This window comes from Cavenderia fasciculata, assembly GCF_000203815.1.
Source record: "Cavenderia fasciculata unplaced genomic scaffold Scf_EUAJFUG02HR96I-5, whole genome shotgun sequence".
NCBI lineage: Eukaryota > Evosea > Eumycetozoa > Acytosteliales > Cavenderiaceae > Cavenderia > Cavenderia fasciculata.
Window position 1 is genome coordinate 264,839 of NW_004457624.1, and position 13,441 is coordinate 278,279.

The following is a 13,441-nucleotide window of genomic DNA, read 5'->3' on the forward strand; positions in this document are numbered from 1 at the left end:
CTGTTATAACAAATAAATAATAAATAAATAAATAAATAATAAATAAATAAATATATAATATATAATATTTATTATCTATTCTTTATTTATATTGTTATTATTCCATTTTTTTCATGGACAATTAATAAACAATTTCTATTTGGTATTTGAATGAATTGGTTGATTAAATCTTCTTTTAAATATTGTGCCAAGACAATATTCAAAGATTGAAGTGTACGATTGATCGAGAGTGATGTACAAATTGATGAAATACTTTGTTTTTGGTATTCCATACTATTGACATATTTGAAATCTCCAAATCTAATTCTAAGTGATTGTAAAGTTGTATTATTGGTAATGGATTGGTAGAATCTTTGATCTAAATAATCTTCACTATTTTCAAATGCCAAATGTTTTAAACTGGTTTGATTGTTTGATAATAGATTGGCAAAAGGATTGTTTATCATTTGATCGAATGATGGTAATCGGTATTCATTGGCACTTTCATAACCATCTTTGATTGTTAGAGAAGTTAATGTTTTGTTGTTTTGAAGGTGTTGAGCCATTTCCTCGATTAATGGAGCTGCTTTTTGTAATGACAAAATCAAAGAAAGAGGATTTTTAGATTGTTCTTGAGTTAGATCATCATATTCATTGTGCCATTGAAATCGTATCATCAATGATTTAATAGTCTTTGATTGTAACAATATGTTGATATATCTAATCTTGACTAGTCCAACTTTAATATTAACTCTTTCCAAACCATCGTAATTTAAATTAAATAATTTGAAACTTGCATATGGTGGAATAGTATCTCGATACTTGTCTGCATGGTTAATGATGGTCAAGTGTTTTGGTTTGAGTGATTCAACATTATGACATAGTGCATCAAAGCAACTATAATCTCTATTCGGCTTACCAATATCCTCTCTGTGCCAGTGCAATTTGGTCATCTCTACTCCAAGGTTTGTACAAAGTTTTTCAAGGTACCCAATTTCCCAAGTTGTGTTTGTATAAACCAATATTTTAATCCATATCCTTGCTTCAATCTTGATTGCAAACTCTCTGTTCCTATTCAATTGATTGATTGATTCTACCAACCCAATCATTCCCTTTTCATCGGCTCTATCTAGTTTTGGTTGCCTGAGGTTTTTAATACGCAATGCTACTCTTTCCAACATTGTCATTGTCTTGATCATTGATATGACATTTTGAGTGCTATTAAGATTTGTACCGGTGCCATTATCATAATCACCATAGTGGATGACAAGTGTATGAACATGAGTCAACGAGAATGTCAACATATATTGTGACATTGAGTTTGGTGTACTTTCATGAACGTCACTACCTTGTTGTTTTTGTTGTTGCTCTGATAATAAACTCTTTGGTAGTTCTTCTATCAATACACCATCTCTATGTTGTGATACCAATACTGATAGAATACGAAACCATCTCTTGCAAACCAATGCTAGATGACTAATACGCGCATTTAAACCAACATCCTTGGTGAGGTGATATACTTGGTTGCGATCACTCAACCTTATAAACTTTGTATTATATTTTGATAAGACATAGTGTTGTATAACTACTGGTATTTCTTGCATCTATAGAATAGAATATATTAATATATATATATAGAATATTCAAATACTTTTTGAAAGATCTCTTTGTGATCTCAAATTCTCTAAATTTGTTTGTTTTTATTTAGTACATTCTACAATTCATCATGACTAAAAGAACACAAATAATCAAAGGACAACTAGTAGAAGTCAAAGAGGGGGAGAAGGAGGAGGATATTACATTGAATGAATCATCATCATCGATGAATCAATTTAATAGAGGAACTTTAGAGTATGCACTACCATGGTCTGTACTGGCACATATCTTTAGATATGCTTGGAAGGGTGGTATGGTGTGCTCTTGTGTATACCCTGATATTGCCAAACAAGCAAATGAACAGGGTATACAAGTACCGATGCGCTTAGAAGAAGGACGACAATGTCCACTCCACTCGGTATACTATGCTCAGGGTATCATTCCCTTGGCACACTTGTCAAAGGATACTATAGTATATGATGGTAACAACAATAAGGATCCTACGTACAAGTGGAGACTCCAATTATCACTCGTATCCAAACGTGTATTTCAATTGGTGTCAATAATGTTTACCGATATTGTGGTTGGTTTGCATTGTCAAGACTTTGGAGTGCATCTATCTCGTGACACGTGTCCAATAAACAAGATAACTCATCTTGTTATTGCAAAGGATATTGGAGGAGTTGGAGGAGTAGGAGGACAAGACATATTTAATCAAAAACAACAAATGGCCGCTACAGCACTGTCACAGGCAGTGTCATCAGTGACTAAACTAACTATAAAGTGTGTGGATGTATTGGAAAAGGTACCCAACACTAAATTGATGGGTAGGATGATGCCGGCAGTCACTAGTATTACAATTACTAGATCGGATGACGGTGAAAACATGATAGTATCACTCAACAAGAACCAAGTGATGGGTGTGGTACAATCATTTACCAACTTGACGTCAATTAATTTTCTTGGGTTGCATGGACACCTTGATCAGACTCGGTTACTGGTAAGTGCGTTAAAACATCCAGTACGCAAACTACTTCTTCCCACCAACACATCGCATCTCATTCAAGAGTTTGCACCGGTTGTTAAGCAATCTGTACAAGTCGTGTCAGTGTACACTGATTTTTACATTACAAAGTTGCAACAACAAATAGGTGATTATCCATCACTCAAACATTTGATGTTCTTTTGTTTGACCAATGGCGATGATTGGAACAAAGTAACAACTTTTCCAAACAGTGTACAAATTCTAACCACCTTTAATGGTATTCCATTCAATGGTGTCAAAGCCAGTTTATTCCAATTATTCCTCACCCGCCAACTCATCAATATCAACCTTTAGATTCTCAACACCCAACACAATCATTGGTACACAAATCCCCTTCCCATCAACCATTCAACGTATCACCTACAACTCTTCTTTTGATGCAACTGATCGAGACACACTACTATTTAAATCATTTAACTATCTTGGATCAATCATTAAACAAGCCAATCCACATAGAAAATTATTATTTAATCGTGTATCAACAGAATAAGAATAGAGATGGTCGCGAATAATAACAATAAACAACATCACATGATATTCAAACAGAGTTGAATGAATTAGTTAGTTAGTTATGAATTCATTCAAAAATATCATTATCTTTTTATATGTATAAATACACGATCATCATACACAAAGACAAAGGTTTTATTGTAACCAAGTTCAAGTTTTATGAATTTATGAATTTTAATTTAATTTAATTTTTGGTGCATCCCCCAACAACAAGACAAGTATTGAACTTTATGAATTACACTCTCTTTCATAATATAATAGATATTTAACATTATTGCAGATTAGAATTCATTTCTTCTAGTATTATATAGATATATAGATATATATATTAGTATAATCTAGATAGAGATGGGAGGAGCTCAAAGTAAAAAACTAACAAAGAAATGTAATTACAGCTGGCATCAGTGATGATGATGATTTATCAATCAATCACATCAACCTTTTGATTGAATGAAAGTACTAATTACTAATATTGGTGTAAAACCTATCTTATTATTATTATTGTAGTGGAGAATAGAGAGATTGATAAATTAACAACACTATTCAATGACATATCATCGGTTGTAAAGGGTAACAAAGTAGTAGATAGAGATGGATTCAAGAGATTCCATTTAATACCTGGTCCACTAAGCGACAGACTATTCAATATGTGTGATGCTAAAAAGAATGGAATGATTACAATCTCTGACTTTATTGATGCTCTGGCTGTTTGCGGAAAGGCTCCTGAAAAGGATAAATTAAGTTGTATGTAATGTAAAATATAAACAAACAATCTAATCTAATCAATCAATCAAACCTTTTACTAATCACTCTATATATCTGTACATAGTAATATTCAAGTTTATGGATTTAGATGATGATGATACATTAACAAAAGAGGAAATAACTGTATTGTCTGTTGTATCATTAGAGAGTTCATCAAGTCCAAAAGTAACTGCCGTTGAAAGAAAACCATCAAATTCTGTTGGTAAATATTATATCTTTGATATATATATATACATATATATATATGATAATATAACTAACATTACTTTCTACTTGTGATTTTTAGAAAATGAAAACCCATATATTAAACAATTGGTTGGATTGGGATTTACAAAATTAAAGGTGATTCAAGCAATCAATGCAACAGAGAATGGTACAAAGGGAGATGGACAATCACCCATTGATATCATTACTAATTGGGTACTCACCACTCAAACCAAAGAGGATGATATTGATATTGATGATAGTGCTAGTGCTGCTCATGCATCACCAGAACCAACCCCAACCATGGCACCTACTCCTACAACAGCAGTATCATCTAAACCAGATCCACAAACATTGGATGAGTTGACTGTCGGATTGGCACTATCAACCATTCTCAGTACCTTTGAAAACCTGTTCCCTATTATCGATGGCAAGGACAATACTGGCAAGATCACATCCAAACAATTCAAGAAATGGGCTAGTTCATCAAAGAGACCTACTGAATTGGATAATTTATTAAAACCTGTTAGTGGTTTATATGATCGTGCTTTAAAGTGTATGTGGAATAATAATATAAATATATGACAGATATATGTATTAATTGATTTATTAAAATTTTTCTAGGGAAACAAACTGGATTAAATCAAAGTGTTGAAGGATTGGAAAGATCAACTTCATCAACATCGATTAATAGTAGTAGTGGAACTGTACCTCCTCCAGCCAATATTACTAGTTCAACAAGTGCATCTGATCTCAATCCAAAGGAATTAAAGAGATTTTCATCAGTCTCTGTACTAGACTCTATGAAACAAAAGGAAAAGGAAAAAGAAAAGGAAAAAGACAGAGCATCACAAACTCTATCTAAAAAGGATGGTAAAAAGGTAGTTGCTTCAACTTCTACTACTAGTTTACAAACTACTACAAGTAAAAAAGATGAAAAGAAAAAGGAAAAGGAAAAAGAAAAGGAAAAGGAAAAAGAAAAGGATAAACCAGTTGTTGGTGATGAAATCCCACCTCCTTCAAATATTACAAATGCCTCTACTTCTACTACTACTACAACAACAACAACAACCGCGACTACTCCTGCTGTACAAAACGATACTACAAAACATTCACATTTAGCTTCATCATCTTCATCTGTTAGTTCAGATTTTAGTGATAGTGATGATGAGTATGTAAAAAAAATAATTATTATTATAGATTCATTAATTTATTAATTATTTATTTATATTTTTATAGTGGACCAATTAAACCAGCAATTCAAGTTGTAATTAGAGATAAACCAATTGATAATCCAGAATTAAAGAAAGCAAATTCATTATTTAATATTGATACACCAGGTATTATGAAACCAACAACATCTACCAATACCCTTAGATCAAGAGGTACACGTAACTCTATTTCAACACGTGCATCTGTCATTTTCGATGGTAACAATGATATCTTTAATCAACCACTTACACCACTTCCCTATGGAGCTAGTGGTAGTGGAATTAAATCTCCACCAACAACCTCCTCCCCCTCCTCGATGAAATCATCAATGGATAGTTTGGATTTAATGAAAAAATGTATTGATAAGTTTGAAAATGGTCAATTTACAGATTCAATGAAAAATCTTGATCTTTGTATTCAATCTATTTGTATGTATAAAATATAAAACAAAAAATATAATTATATTTATATTTATATATTAATATTGATATTTATTTTGATTTTGATTTTGAATTTTTATTTAGTATTAAATAATTCAACAACAAAACAAAATGAAGTAATATTTTTAGTTGGATATGGAATGGCAATTAAATTATTACAATCGATTAGTGTATTGGATGGACATTTAGATGGAGAAAAGAATGAAGATGAGAGAATGGTATTGTTGGAAAAACTAGCACTACAATCTAAACTGTTGGTTGGTATTCCAGTGCAAAGACATCATCGTTTGCTCTTTGCAAAGATGGCAACACGTTATAATTTTGAGGCGAGAAATTATGGAGTCACCAATGCCTTGATCGATTGTATATATAATGTAATAGTATCGTCATCTGCAGCCTCTGCTGCCGCCTCTGCAGACAAGGAGGCATTGGAAAAGATTAAAAAAGTGTGTCTTGAAAAAGAATTGTTTAACGAATCGTTGCCATTCTATGTCTGTCCAACCTGTAAAACATCACTACCCAACGATAATGCCACCTCGTGTCCATGTGGACGTTCAATCAAGTGGTGCTACTCTACTCTACAACTCATCCAAGATCTCACCTGTCTACAATGTAATTTCTGTCAAGCCACCTATTCCATCAGTCAACCTGATATCATCCCAAAAAGTACTTGTCCATCTTGTCAACATGGTTTAATTGTTCATAAATAATAATGAATGAAATGAAAAGACATAATAATAGAAAAGAAATAATTGTAAAGAAGAGAGAGTATTTTTTTTGTCCAAAACGACAAAGCGCGCCAAGCCAAAAAATTAATTAATTAATTAAATATTTAAAATGATATATATATAAATTTAAAAAGATAAAAGAATAATATTAAAATCAAAAAAAAATAGAATAGAATATAATTGGACAAAAAGAAATAGAATGTTAGTTGATAAACCAATTCAATTGAGGGACTTGCGTATTTGGAAGCTTGTTGGTTTTGAAGTTCGCCTTTTGTGGCACGACGCGCCACCTGCAAAAAAAAATTCAATTTTAAAAAGGGTTGTTTGTCCTTTTCCAAAAGCATGCTGCAGGTGATCTTCGCTAAATCATTGCTTCAAACTACACCAAAGCTAGCAAAAGGACAGGTAAGAATAACCAACAACCAACAACAACAATATTATTCACATGTGATTCTATTCAAGTTTCGAATCGTATATATATTTATATTCTACGTTGTTACTCAAAGAGAGACTAGTCTCTGGTTGGTCAATCAACAAAAGAATGAATGAACATATGAATACAATATAATATAATAATAATATTCATTCAAATGGGTTTCAAGAATGTAATAATCGAGAAATATATAATATATAATATATATATATAAATATATATATATATTCTTCTTTTACTATTATTTCTTATTATTTAAAATAACAAACAAATAATAACAAATAGATAAAAATAGATAGATACAAATAATTAATTATAAATATACTAATCATTTAAATTAATTAAATAATGTCCAACAGTAATCATTATCCATTAGATCTCAGCAACCTTGACAAACAACAACAAGAGGAAGAAGAAGAAGAGGATATTGAAGACATTGAAATAGTCAATTCGAATATTATTACAACTACCCTATCACGTGAACAACAACAACAACAAGAATTATTTAGACAAATTGAAGAATTCTTTTTAAACGAACGTAGCAAGATGCAACCAAATAATAATAATAACTATAACTACTACTATAATGTGGTGTACCAGAACAACGTGTACAATGGAAACTACTATAACTATCAGCCACCTTGGCCCACACCCGTCGCAGGTCAGCAGACTGGCAGTCCGAACCGAGTCAACCCTGCCAACAACCAAGCAACTGCCACCACCCAACCCAATAATCCAAACCCATCCACATCCTCGTCAACATGGCCAGTCAACGCACAACAACAACAACAACAGCAACAACAACCATGGCCAACACCTCCAGCAGCCGTAGACGTTCATTCACCTGCCAACCCAGGTCCACCAGCCGCCACCTACGGACCATGGGCACAACCACAATGGGGGTCAATCCCATGGGGAGTTCCACAACAAGTACCTGTCACTATCCCAGCGGGACAACATCCACATCAACAATCACAACAACAAACATCAACCTCCTCCACTATACCATCATCGCCAAGCGAGGCATCCAACCCAACCAACGCACCAGAAAACCAAAAGAAAAAACATAAACTCTCATCTACATCTCCACACAGAGGTGAATCCTAATACGACTCACACAACAACCAGATAGATCTATGACAACAACAAAAAAAAGAAAAAAGGAGAATGTACACATCTCTACTTACTTTATAAAGTGTTTATCATTTTGAAAACTGTCAAGGTTTGTTGTTGAATCCACATGTGGGATTTGGTTTTCAAAATATTGCATTACCATTCTTGTGACCCCCCCCTTTCTACCCTTTACCCATTAATCCAATCCAATCCAATCATAGCGAAAAGGGGGATATCTAAGATGCTTGGCAAAAACAAGCAAACTAAACTTTATATACTAATCAATTAAAAACCAAAAACTAACCCATCTATAATAAATAATAATTACTTTACCATGTTCATCTCCAAAAAGAAAAAAACTAAATAATAATTATGATTCATTTCAAACTTTAAAGGAAGTATTCTTTATACGCTAAATTTATTACTATTAATTTTTTTTGTAATCTGATGGTCTTTTTTTAAATCTTGGTCCTGATGGTTTGGGTGGTGGTGCGAATACCATTGTTTCTTCTTCATCCTCATCCTCATCATTATCCTCATCATCATCATCATCATCATCGTCTCTAGTTTTTCTTTTCTTCTTCTTATTTTCATCAGAATCTGAATAAATAAATAATTAAAGGTAAATAATTAAAAATATATAATAATATTTGTTTTTTTTTCAACCATACCTTTATCACTGTCACTATCACTATCACTATCTTCTTCATCATCATCATCCATATTATAAAAATAATCATTTGAAAAAAGATTAATGTGTTTGTAATTGAAGTATTCGACTATGGTTCTAGGGATTACAATCGATCGGAAGAGTTTTTGTAGATTGGATAATCTACCTTTCCATTGTATGAGTCGTTTAACTTTTCTCCAAAATTCTTTGATTGGGGTTGGTTCCTCGACATGATAATCCATGAATCCAACAGACCCAATGATCATATGTCCACGGTCGTCATTATCGAATTGTGAGATGAGACCGTCTTGGTGTTTGAGGAGGAAACGAAATGGTATTCTCTTGTTGCCATCACATGACATGATCGACCCACAGACGTCTGTTATAATATTGAGGAATTTGTAGTTGTGATGAACGGTTTGGTCGAGGAATGTATAGACTACTGACTCTAAGACAAATAGGGTTTCACTGGCATCCTCATCGTCATCAATGGAAACATCGTCATCAATGGAAACGCGATCGTCATTGTTCCCCAGTCTGTACCGATCCAAAACTTGTTCGTCGTAGGGTTCCATTTTCTTTACCAAATTGACTTGATTCTGTTTGTCGTAACATTCATCCTCTTGTTTTGTCCATTCCAACCAATTGGAACTCTTCATTTCATTGTGTAGTATTCGAAGATGTAATGTACGACCATACCTTGCTTTGAATAGTTCTTTCCAACTCTTTTCGACGGCATTTGGAGGAGGAATGATCAAAGTTGCTCCGTACATGTACAACCGTGGTGTTGCATGTCCCTTGTCGGATTTTAAGAAGCCGTGAGGGTTTGGTTTAGGAGATGAGCTATAGTTCATGTGTTGTTGGTAAGAACCTGGTAGTTTAAAGGTTGGCTGTTTGCCGAAATAGGTTGTCTTGATGTCATAGTCACTTGGTAGTTGTGATAGACTCTTCCATCGTACCGTACACAACAGTCTCCAATACTTATCATTACCAAACATTTTATTCCATTGCTTATTTACAAATAGGTATGGGAATGATAATAAATATCTATCATCTTTTAAACATTCCTTTACAATCTTTTGTAGAATTATTGTTGGTAGAAGAATACTATTATTATTACTACTATTATTATTCTCTTTTTCTTTTTTATTCATTTATGTATATGTATGAATGTATGTGTATGACCATATGACAGAGAAACGAAGTTGTAGCATTCTTCATTCTTCGTGCTACATACTTTCTCTCTCTTGTTTGACAAAAAGATAGTAAAACAAAATTTGGTGAGTTGATCATATTTATTTCTTATTTTTGGCTTGATGTTTCAAATTCCTCTAATTTCTAGAATGACCACATACGCGGAGATAATTTATGCACACAGATATTATTAGTATACTAATCAATTAGTATACTTTTTATTTATTTATTTATTTATCTAAAACTACATTGAATCAATGATTAAATTTAATTTTGTCTAACACATAAGTAGAATGTGTGTGTGTGTGTGTTAGCACTCACAGAGATACGCTCATTCTTGTTTCGCGCATTCCCGAAATAAGATAAATTATAAATGTGTACACATTTAGCTAGATAGTTATAAACTAACTAATTGTAGTAGAATTGCAGTGAATGGAAGAGGAAAACTACAAAACACATTCACCTAAGAATCTTATGTGTATTGATGGTGTTAATGCTGCAGATGAAAGTAAAGAGAGTAATAATAATAATTATAAAGAATATAAAAACAATAATAATAATATTGATTTTATAGATGATGAAGACGATAATCATCATTATAGTCACAACCAATTGATTCAACTCAAGAAGAGTGGAACTACTCCTACTACTACTACTACTACGACTGCTACAATAAAACAACAAAAAGAAGAAGATACGTTTACAAATTGGTTTCGTGGAAAGGTATTGACTACAAGTGGAACCAACCACCCATTTCAACTACCTCGTCTATCAAGTAGTCTTGGAGGTATTTTCCAAAATAGAAATACTTTTGATTGTTCTTCCTCTTCTCCCTCTTCCGGATCTTTTGGCAATCTTCTTGGAGATAGTGATTGTTTAGATCCTCCATTTCAATTGTCATCATCATCATCATCATCAACCATGTCAATAACAGGACCTGTCATTACAACAACAAATAATGATGATCATTGGAAAGGAAGGGGGGTTTGTCTTTCATGTGGAAATCATTTAGTTCCCCATATTATGGGGATGGGCAAAGTAGAGGATTTAACAATCGATGATGATGATAATGATACTACTATCCCAACAACAACAACAACAAAAAGACAACAACCTTTTAATCTACCAAATAATAATAATAATAATATTTGTAGAATAAGAAGAAGAAGTTTAAATAACCATCCTCTTGAACAACAACATCAAGAAAATAATAATAATAATAGTTTGTTGAAATTGGAAAGAAGAATTAAATCAATTGGATGGATTATATTTAGAATGATGACAGCACCGATTCTATTAATTACAGTAATACCATTTATGATTGCGTTGGTTGGATTTACTGTATTCTCTCTCTTGTCAATCTCTACTCTCTGTTTGATGGTTGTATTTTCAGCACCATTGATCATTGCAAGTTATATTATCCTACTCTATATCATATCGTTTCTCTATGATGGTGACATTCAATCTGCCAACACCATCTTTTTCAATATCCTATTTTCAACTATTTCATTGGTTAATAATATCTCTAAAACTATTTATAATTTATTATTCTAATTATTCAAATTAGAATCCATCTCTCTCTCTCTCGAGTATCTAGATTCTAAATATTCCAATATTTATTTATTTATTTTAATTAATTAATTAGATGGTTTTGGATTTCTTTTAAAAAATGTAACAGATGGAATATATTTTTGTTCGAGTTCAGCAGGGATGTGAGGCAATGATCCCTTTTCAACGGCGACAAAACCCATCTTTTCATAATAGCCACATAACTTGGGACTAGTACATTCCAAGTAGACACTCTTTTGTTCACGATCCAACTTTTCAAATAGTACATTTAACAATTTAGATGCCAATCCACCTCCATGTAATCTAGTATCAGTTGATAATATCAATAAATAATATCCTTCAATTGCATCATGATGTAAAAATCTTTCTGAAAAGTATTCTAAAAATTATAAAACAAAAATAATATTATTTAATATTTAATATTTAATACATATATAATATATTTGTTATATTGATTTATATATATATATATATATTTTATAATTACCTTCAACAGCAAGGAATCTATCAAAAGTACTAGTTAATTTTCTTTGATTTAAAATGATTTCTTCTTGTTTGTCACAATATAATTTCCAGAGATCTTCAGGCCATGGAACGTGTGGTGGTAACATGAGTACAACCGATCGAATACCATCTTTTTGTTTATCACCCAAACAATAGGATTCATTCGATCCAATCGTCTGTTTGATGAATGCCTTTTGAATATCACTTATAAATGGTTGTCTCTCTTCTTTTGGTATTTCATGAAACATATAATTTAGATATGGGTCTTCCATAAATGCAACCGTATTGATTTCATGTATCTTTGGTAGATCATCAATTGTCAATAATGTCCATTTTATTTCTTCTTCTTGTTCCTGTTGTTGTTTGTCTTGTATAGTCATAATATTCTATCTATTATCTATCTATTATCTATCTATATATCTACAAAGATATTTGCAAAAATGACATGTCATCATCTTAAACCGAAACACTTCTCTCTCTGAAACCAAAAAAACGACAAACAAACAACTTAATTTAATTTAATTTCTTTTTTCGAAAGATATTTTTATTATTATCATTTTCTTTGATATTTTTCTCATCAATCTTACAAGTTAAAAATATTAAAATTATTAGTTTATTATATTTATAGTATAAACATACATACATAGCATTGGTATAATGTAAATACGATACGAAGTACGAGAGCGATGATGGTTGCAGTGGAGAGCGATAAAAAAACTGTGTGGTTTATTTGAAATTTGTGCTTGCTCAGAGCTGTTTCGAGATCACCATCTGATGTATTTATAACGCTCACTCACATTAACAATCAATCGACACACCTTCATCATCGTAATAATGGGGGTCGTGCCATTGCCTCGGGTGTTTAATGATCAATCGCGTTGTAACACCCACCCCTACAGCGGAGAATTCCCCAATTAAAGTCGTTTGTTTGACCAATGGATGAAGGGAGAGTAAGGGTTTGATTCACGTAATCAATCAATGTTGAACATCATCGTCAATTGGAGGTAAGTGAGTGAGTGGGAGACTTCTTGCGTCGGCTCAGAGTTTACCTCCCGCCATCATCTCACACCACCCGCCAAAAGACAATCAAGATAAAGATAGCACGTCAAATACCCTAGATTAATCATGTACATACGCATGTGCGTCGAGATAGATAAGAGAAATATTGACAGATTGACTTTTATCCTTTCGTCGTTAAATTTGGTTCGACGTTTAGAATTGGTTGCTTGGCTTTGTTTGGGTTCAAATTTATATTTAGTCTTTCAAAAAAAAAAAGATTCAAAGAGAGATAGAAAAGAAAAAGACCAAAATAATCATATCAGCTGATAATAACACCAACAACAAACAAACAGTTCAATCATCATCATTCATCTATCTATCTATCTATATATTATTTACCCACCTTCCAACATAATTATTTATTTGTATTATATAATATTTATTTATTTATTTAAAAAGGGTAGTCCTGTCCAATCACCA

At 32.3% G+C, this 13,441-nt stretch overlaps 7 protein-coding genes across 7 annotated transcripts; 4 read left to right on the plus strand and 3 right to left on the minus strand.

The window, feature by feature from the left end:
• Positions 1-86: 86 nt before the first annotated feature.
• DFA_11121 (uncharacterized protein) lies at positions 87-1,583 on the minus strand (the record flags this gene model as incomplete). The annotated part of the gene is made up of 1 exon (XM_004350014.1): positions 87-1,583. One exon carries the CDS (start codon positions 1,581-1,583, stop codon positions 87-89), a length of 1,497 nt encoding a protein of 498 aa, XP_004350064.1.
• A 122-nt stretch (positions 1,584-1,705) lies between these two features.
• On the plus strand, positions 1,706-2,914 carry DFA_11122 (uncharacterized protein; the record flags this gene model as incomplete). The annotated part of the gene is made up of 4 exons (XM_004350015.1): positions 1,706-1,940; positions 2,049-2,358; positions 2,443-2,500; positions 2,711-2,914. The coding sequence occupies 4 exons, from the start codon at positions 1,706-1,708 to the stop codon at positions 2,912-2,914; spliced, it is 807 nt and encodes a 268-aa protein (XP_004350065.1).
• A 564-nt stretch (positions 2,915-3,478) lies between these two features.
• DFA_11123 (uncharacterized protein) lies at positions 3,479-6,461 on the plus strand (the record flags this gene model as incomplete). The annotated part of the gene is made up of 7 exons (XM_004350016.1): positions 3,479-3,494; positions 3,638-3,874; positions 3,960-4,097; positions 4,182-4,655; positions 4,724-5,270; positions 5,339-5,739; positions 5,836-6,461. The coding sequence occupies 7 exons, from the start codon at positions 3,479-3,481 to the stop codon at positions 6,459-6,461; spliced, it is 2,439 nt and encodes an 812-aa protein (XP_004350066.1).
• Positions 6,462-7,260: 799 nt separating this feature from the next.
• Positions 7,261-8,019, plus strand: DFA_11124 (uncharacterized protein; the record flags this gene model as incomplete). The annotated part of the gene is made up of 1 exon (XM_004350017.1): positions 7,261-8,019. The coding sequence occupies one exon, from the start codon at positions 7,261-7,263 to the stop codon at positions 8,017-8,019; it is 759 nt and encodes a 252-aa protein (XP_004350067.1).
• A 433-nt stretch (positions 8,020-8,452) lies between these two features.
• On the minus strand, positions 8,453-9,849 carry DFA_11125 (uncharacterized protein; the record flags this gene model as incomplete). Its single annotated transcript, XM_004350018.1, has 2 exons — positions 8,453-8,625; positions 8,697-9,849. 2 exons carry the CDS (start codon positions 9,847-9,849, stop codon positions 8,453-8,455), a joined length of 1,326 nt encoding a protein of 441 aa, XP_004350068.1.
• A 514-nt stretch (positions 9,850-10,363) lies between these two features.
• On the plus strand, positions 10,364-11,443 carry DFA_11126 (uncharacterized protein; the record flags this gene model as incomplete). Its single annotated transcript, XM_004350019.1, has 1 exon — positions 10,364-11,443. The coding sequence occupies one exon, from the start codon at positions 10,364-10,366 to the stop codon at positions 11,441-11,443; it is 1,080 nt and encodes a 359-aa protein (XP_004350069.1).
• Positions 11,444-11,526: 83 nt separating this feature from the next.
• On the minus strand, positions 11,527-12,342 carry DFA_11127 (uncharacterized protein; the record flags this gene model as incomplete). The annotated part of the gene is made up of 2 exons (XM_004350020.1): positions 11,527-11,837; positions 11,946-12,342. 2 exons carry the CDS (start codon positions 12,340-12,342, stop codon positions 11,527-11,529), a joined length of 708 nt encoding a protein of 235 aa, XP_004350070.1.
• Positions 12,343-13,441: the final 1,099 nt, after the last annotated feature.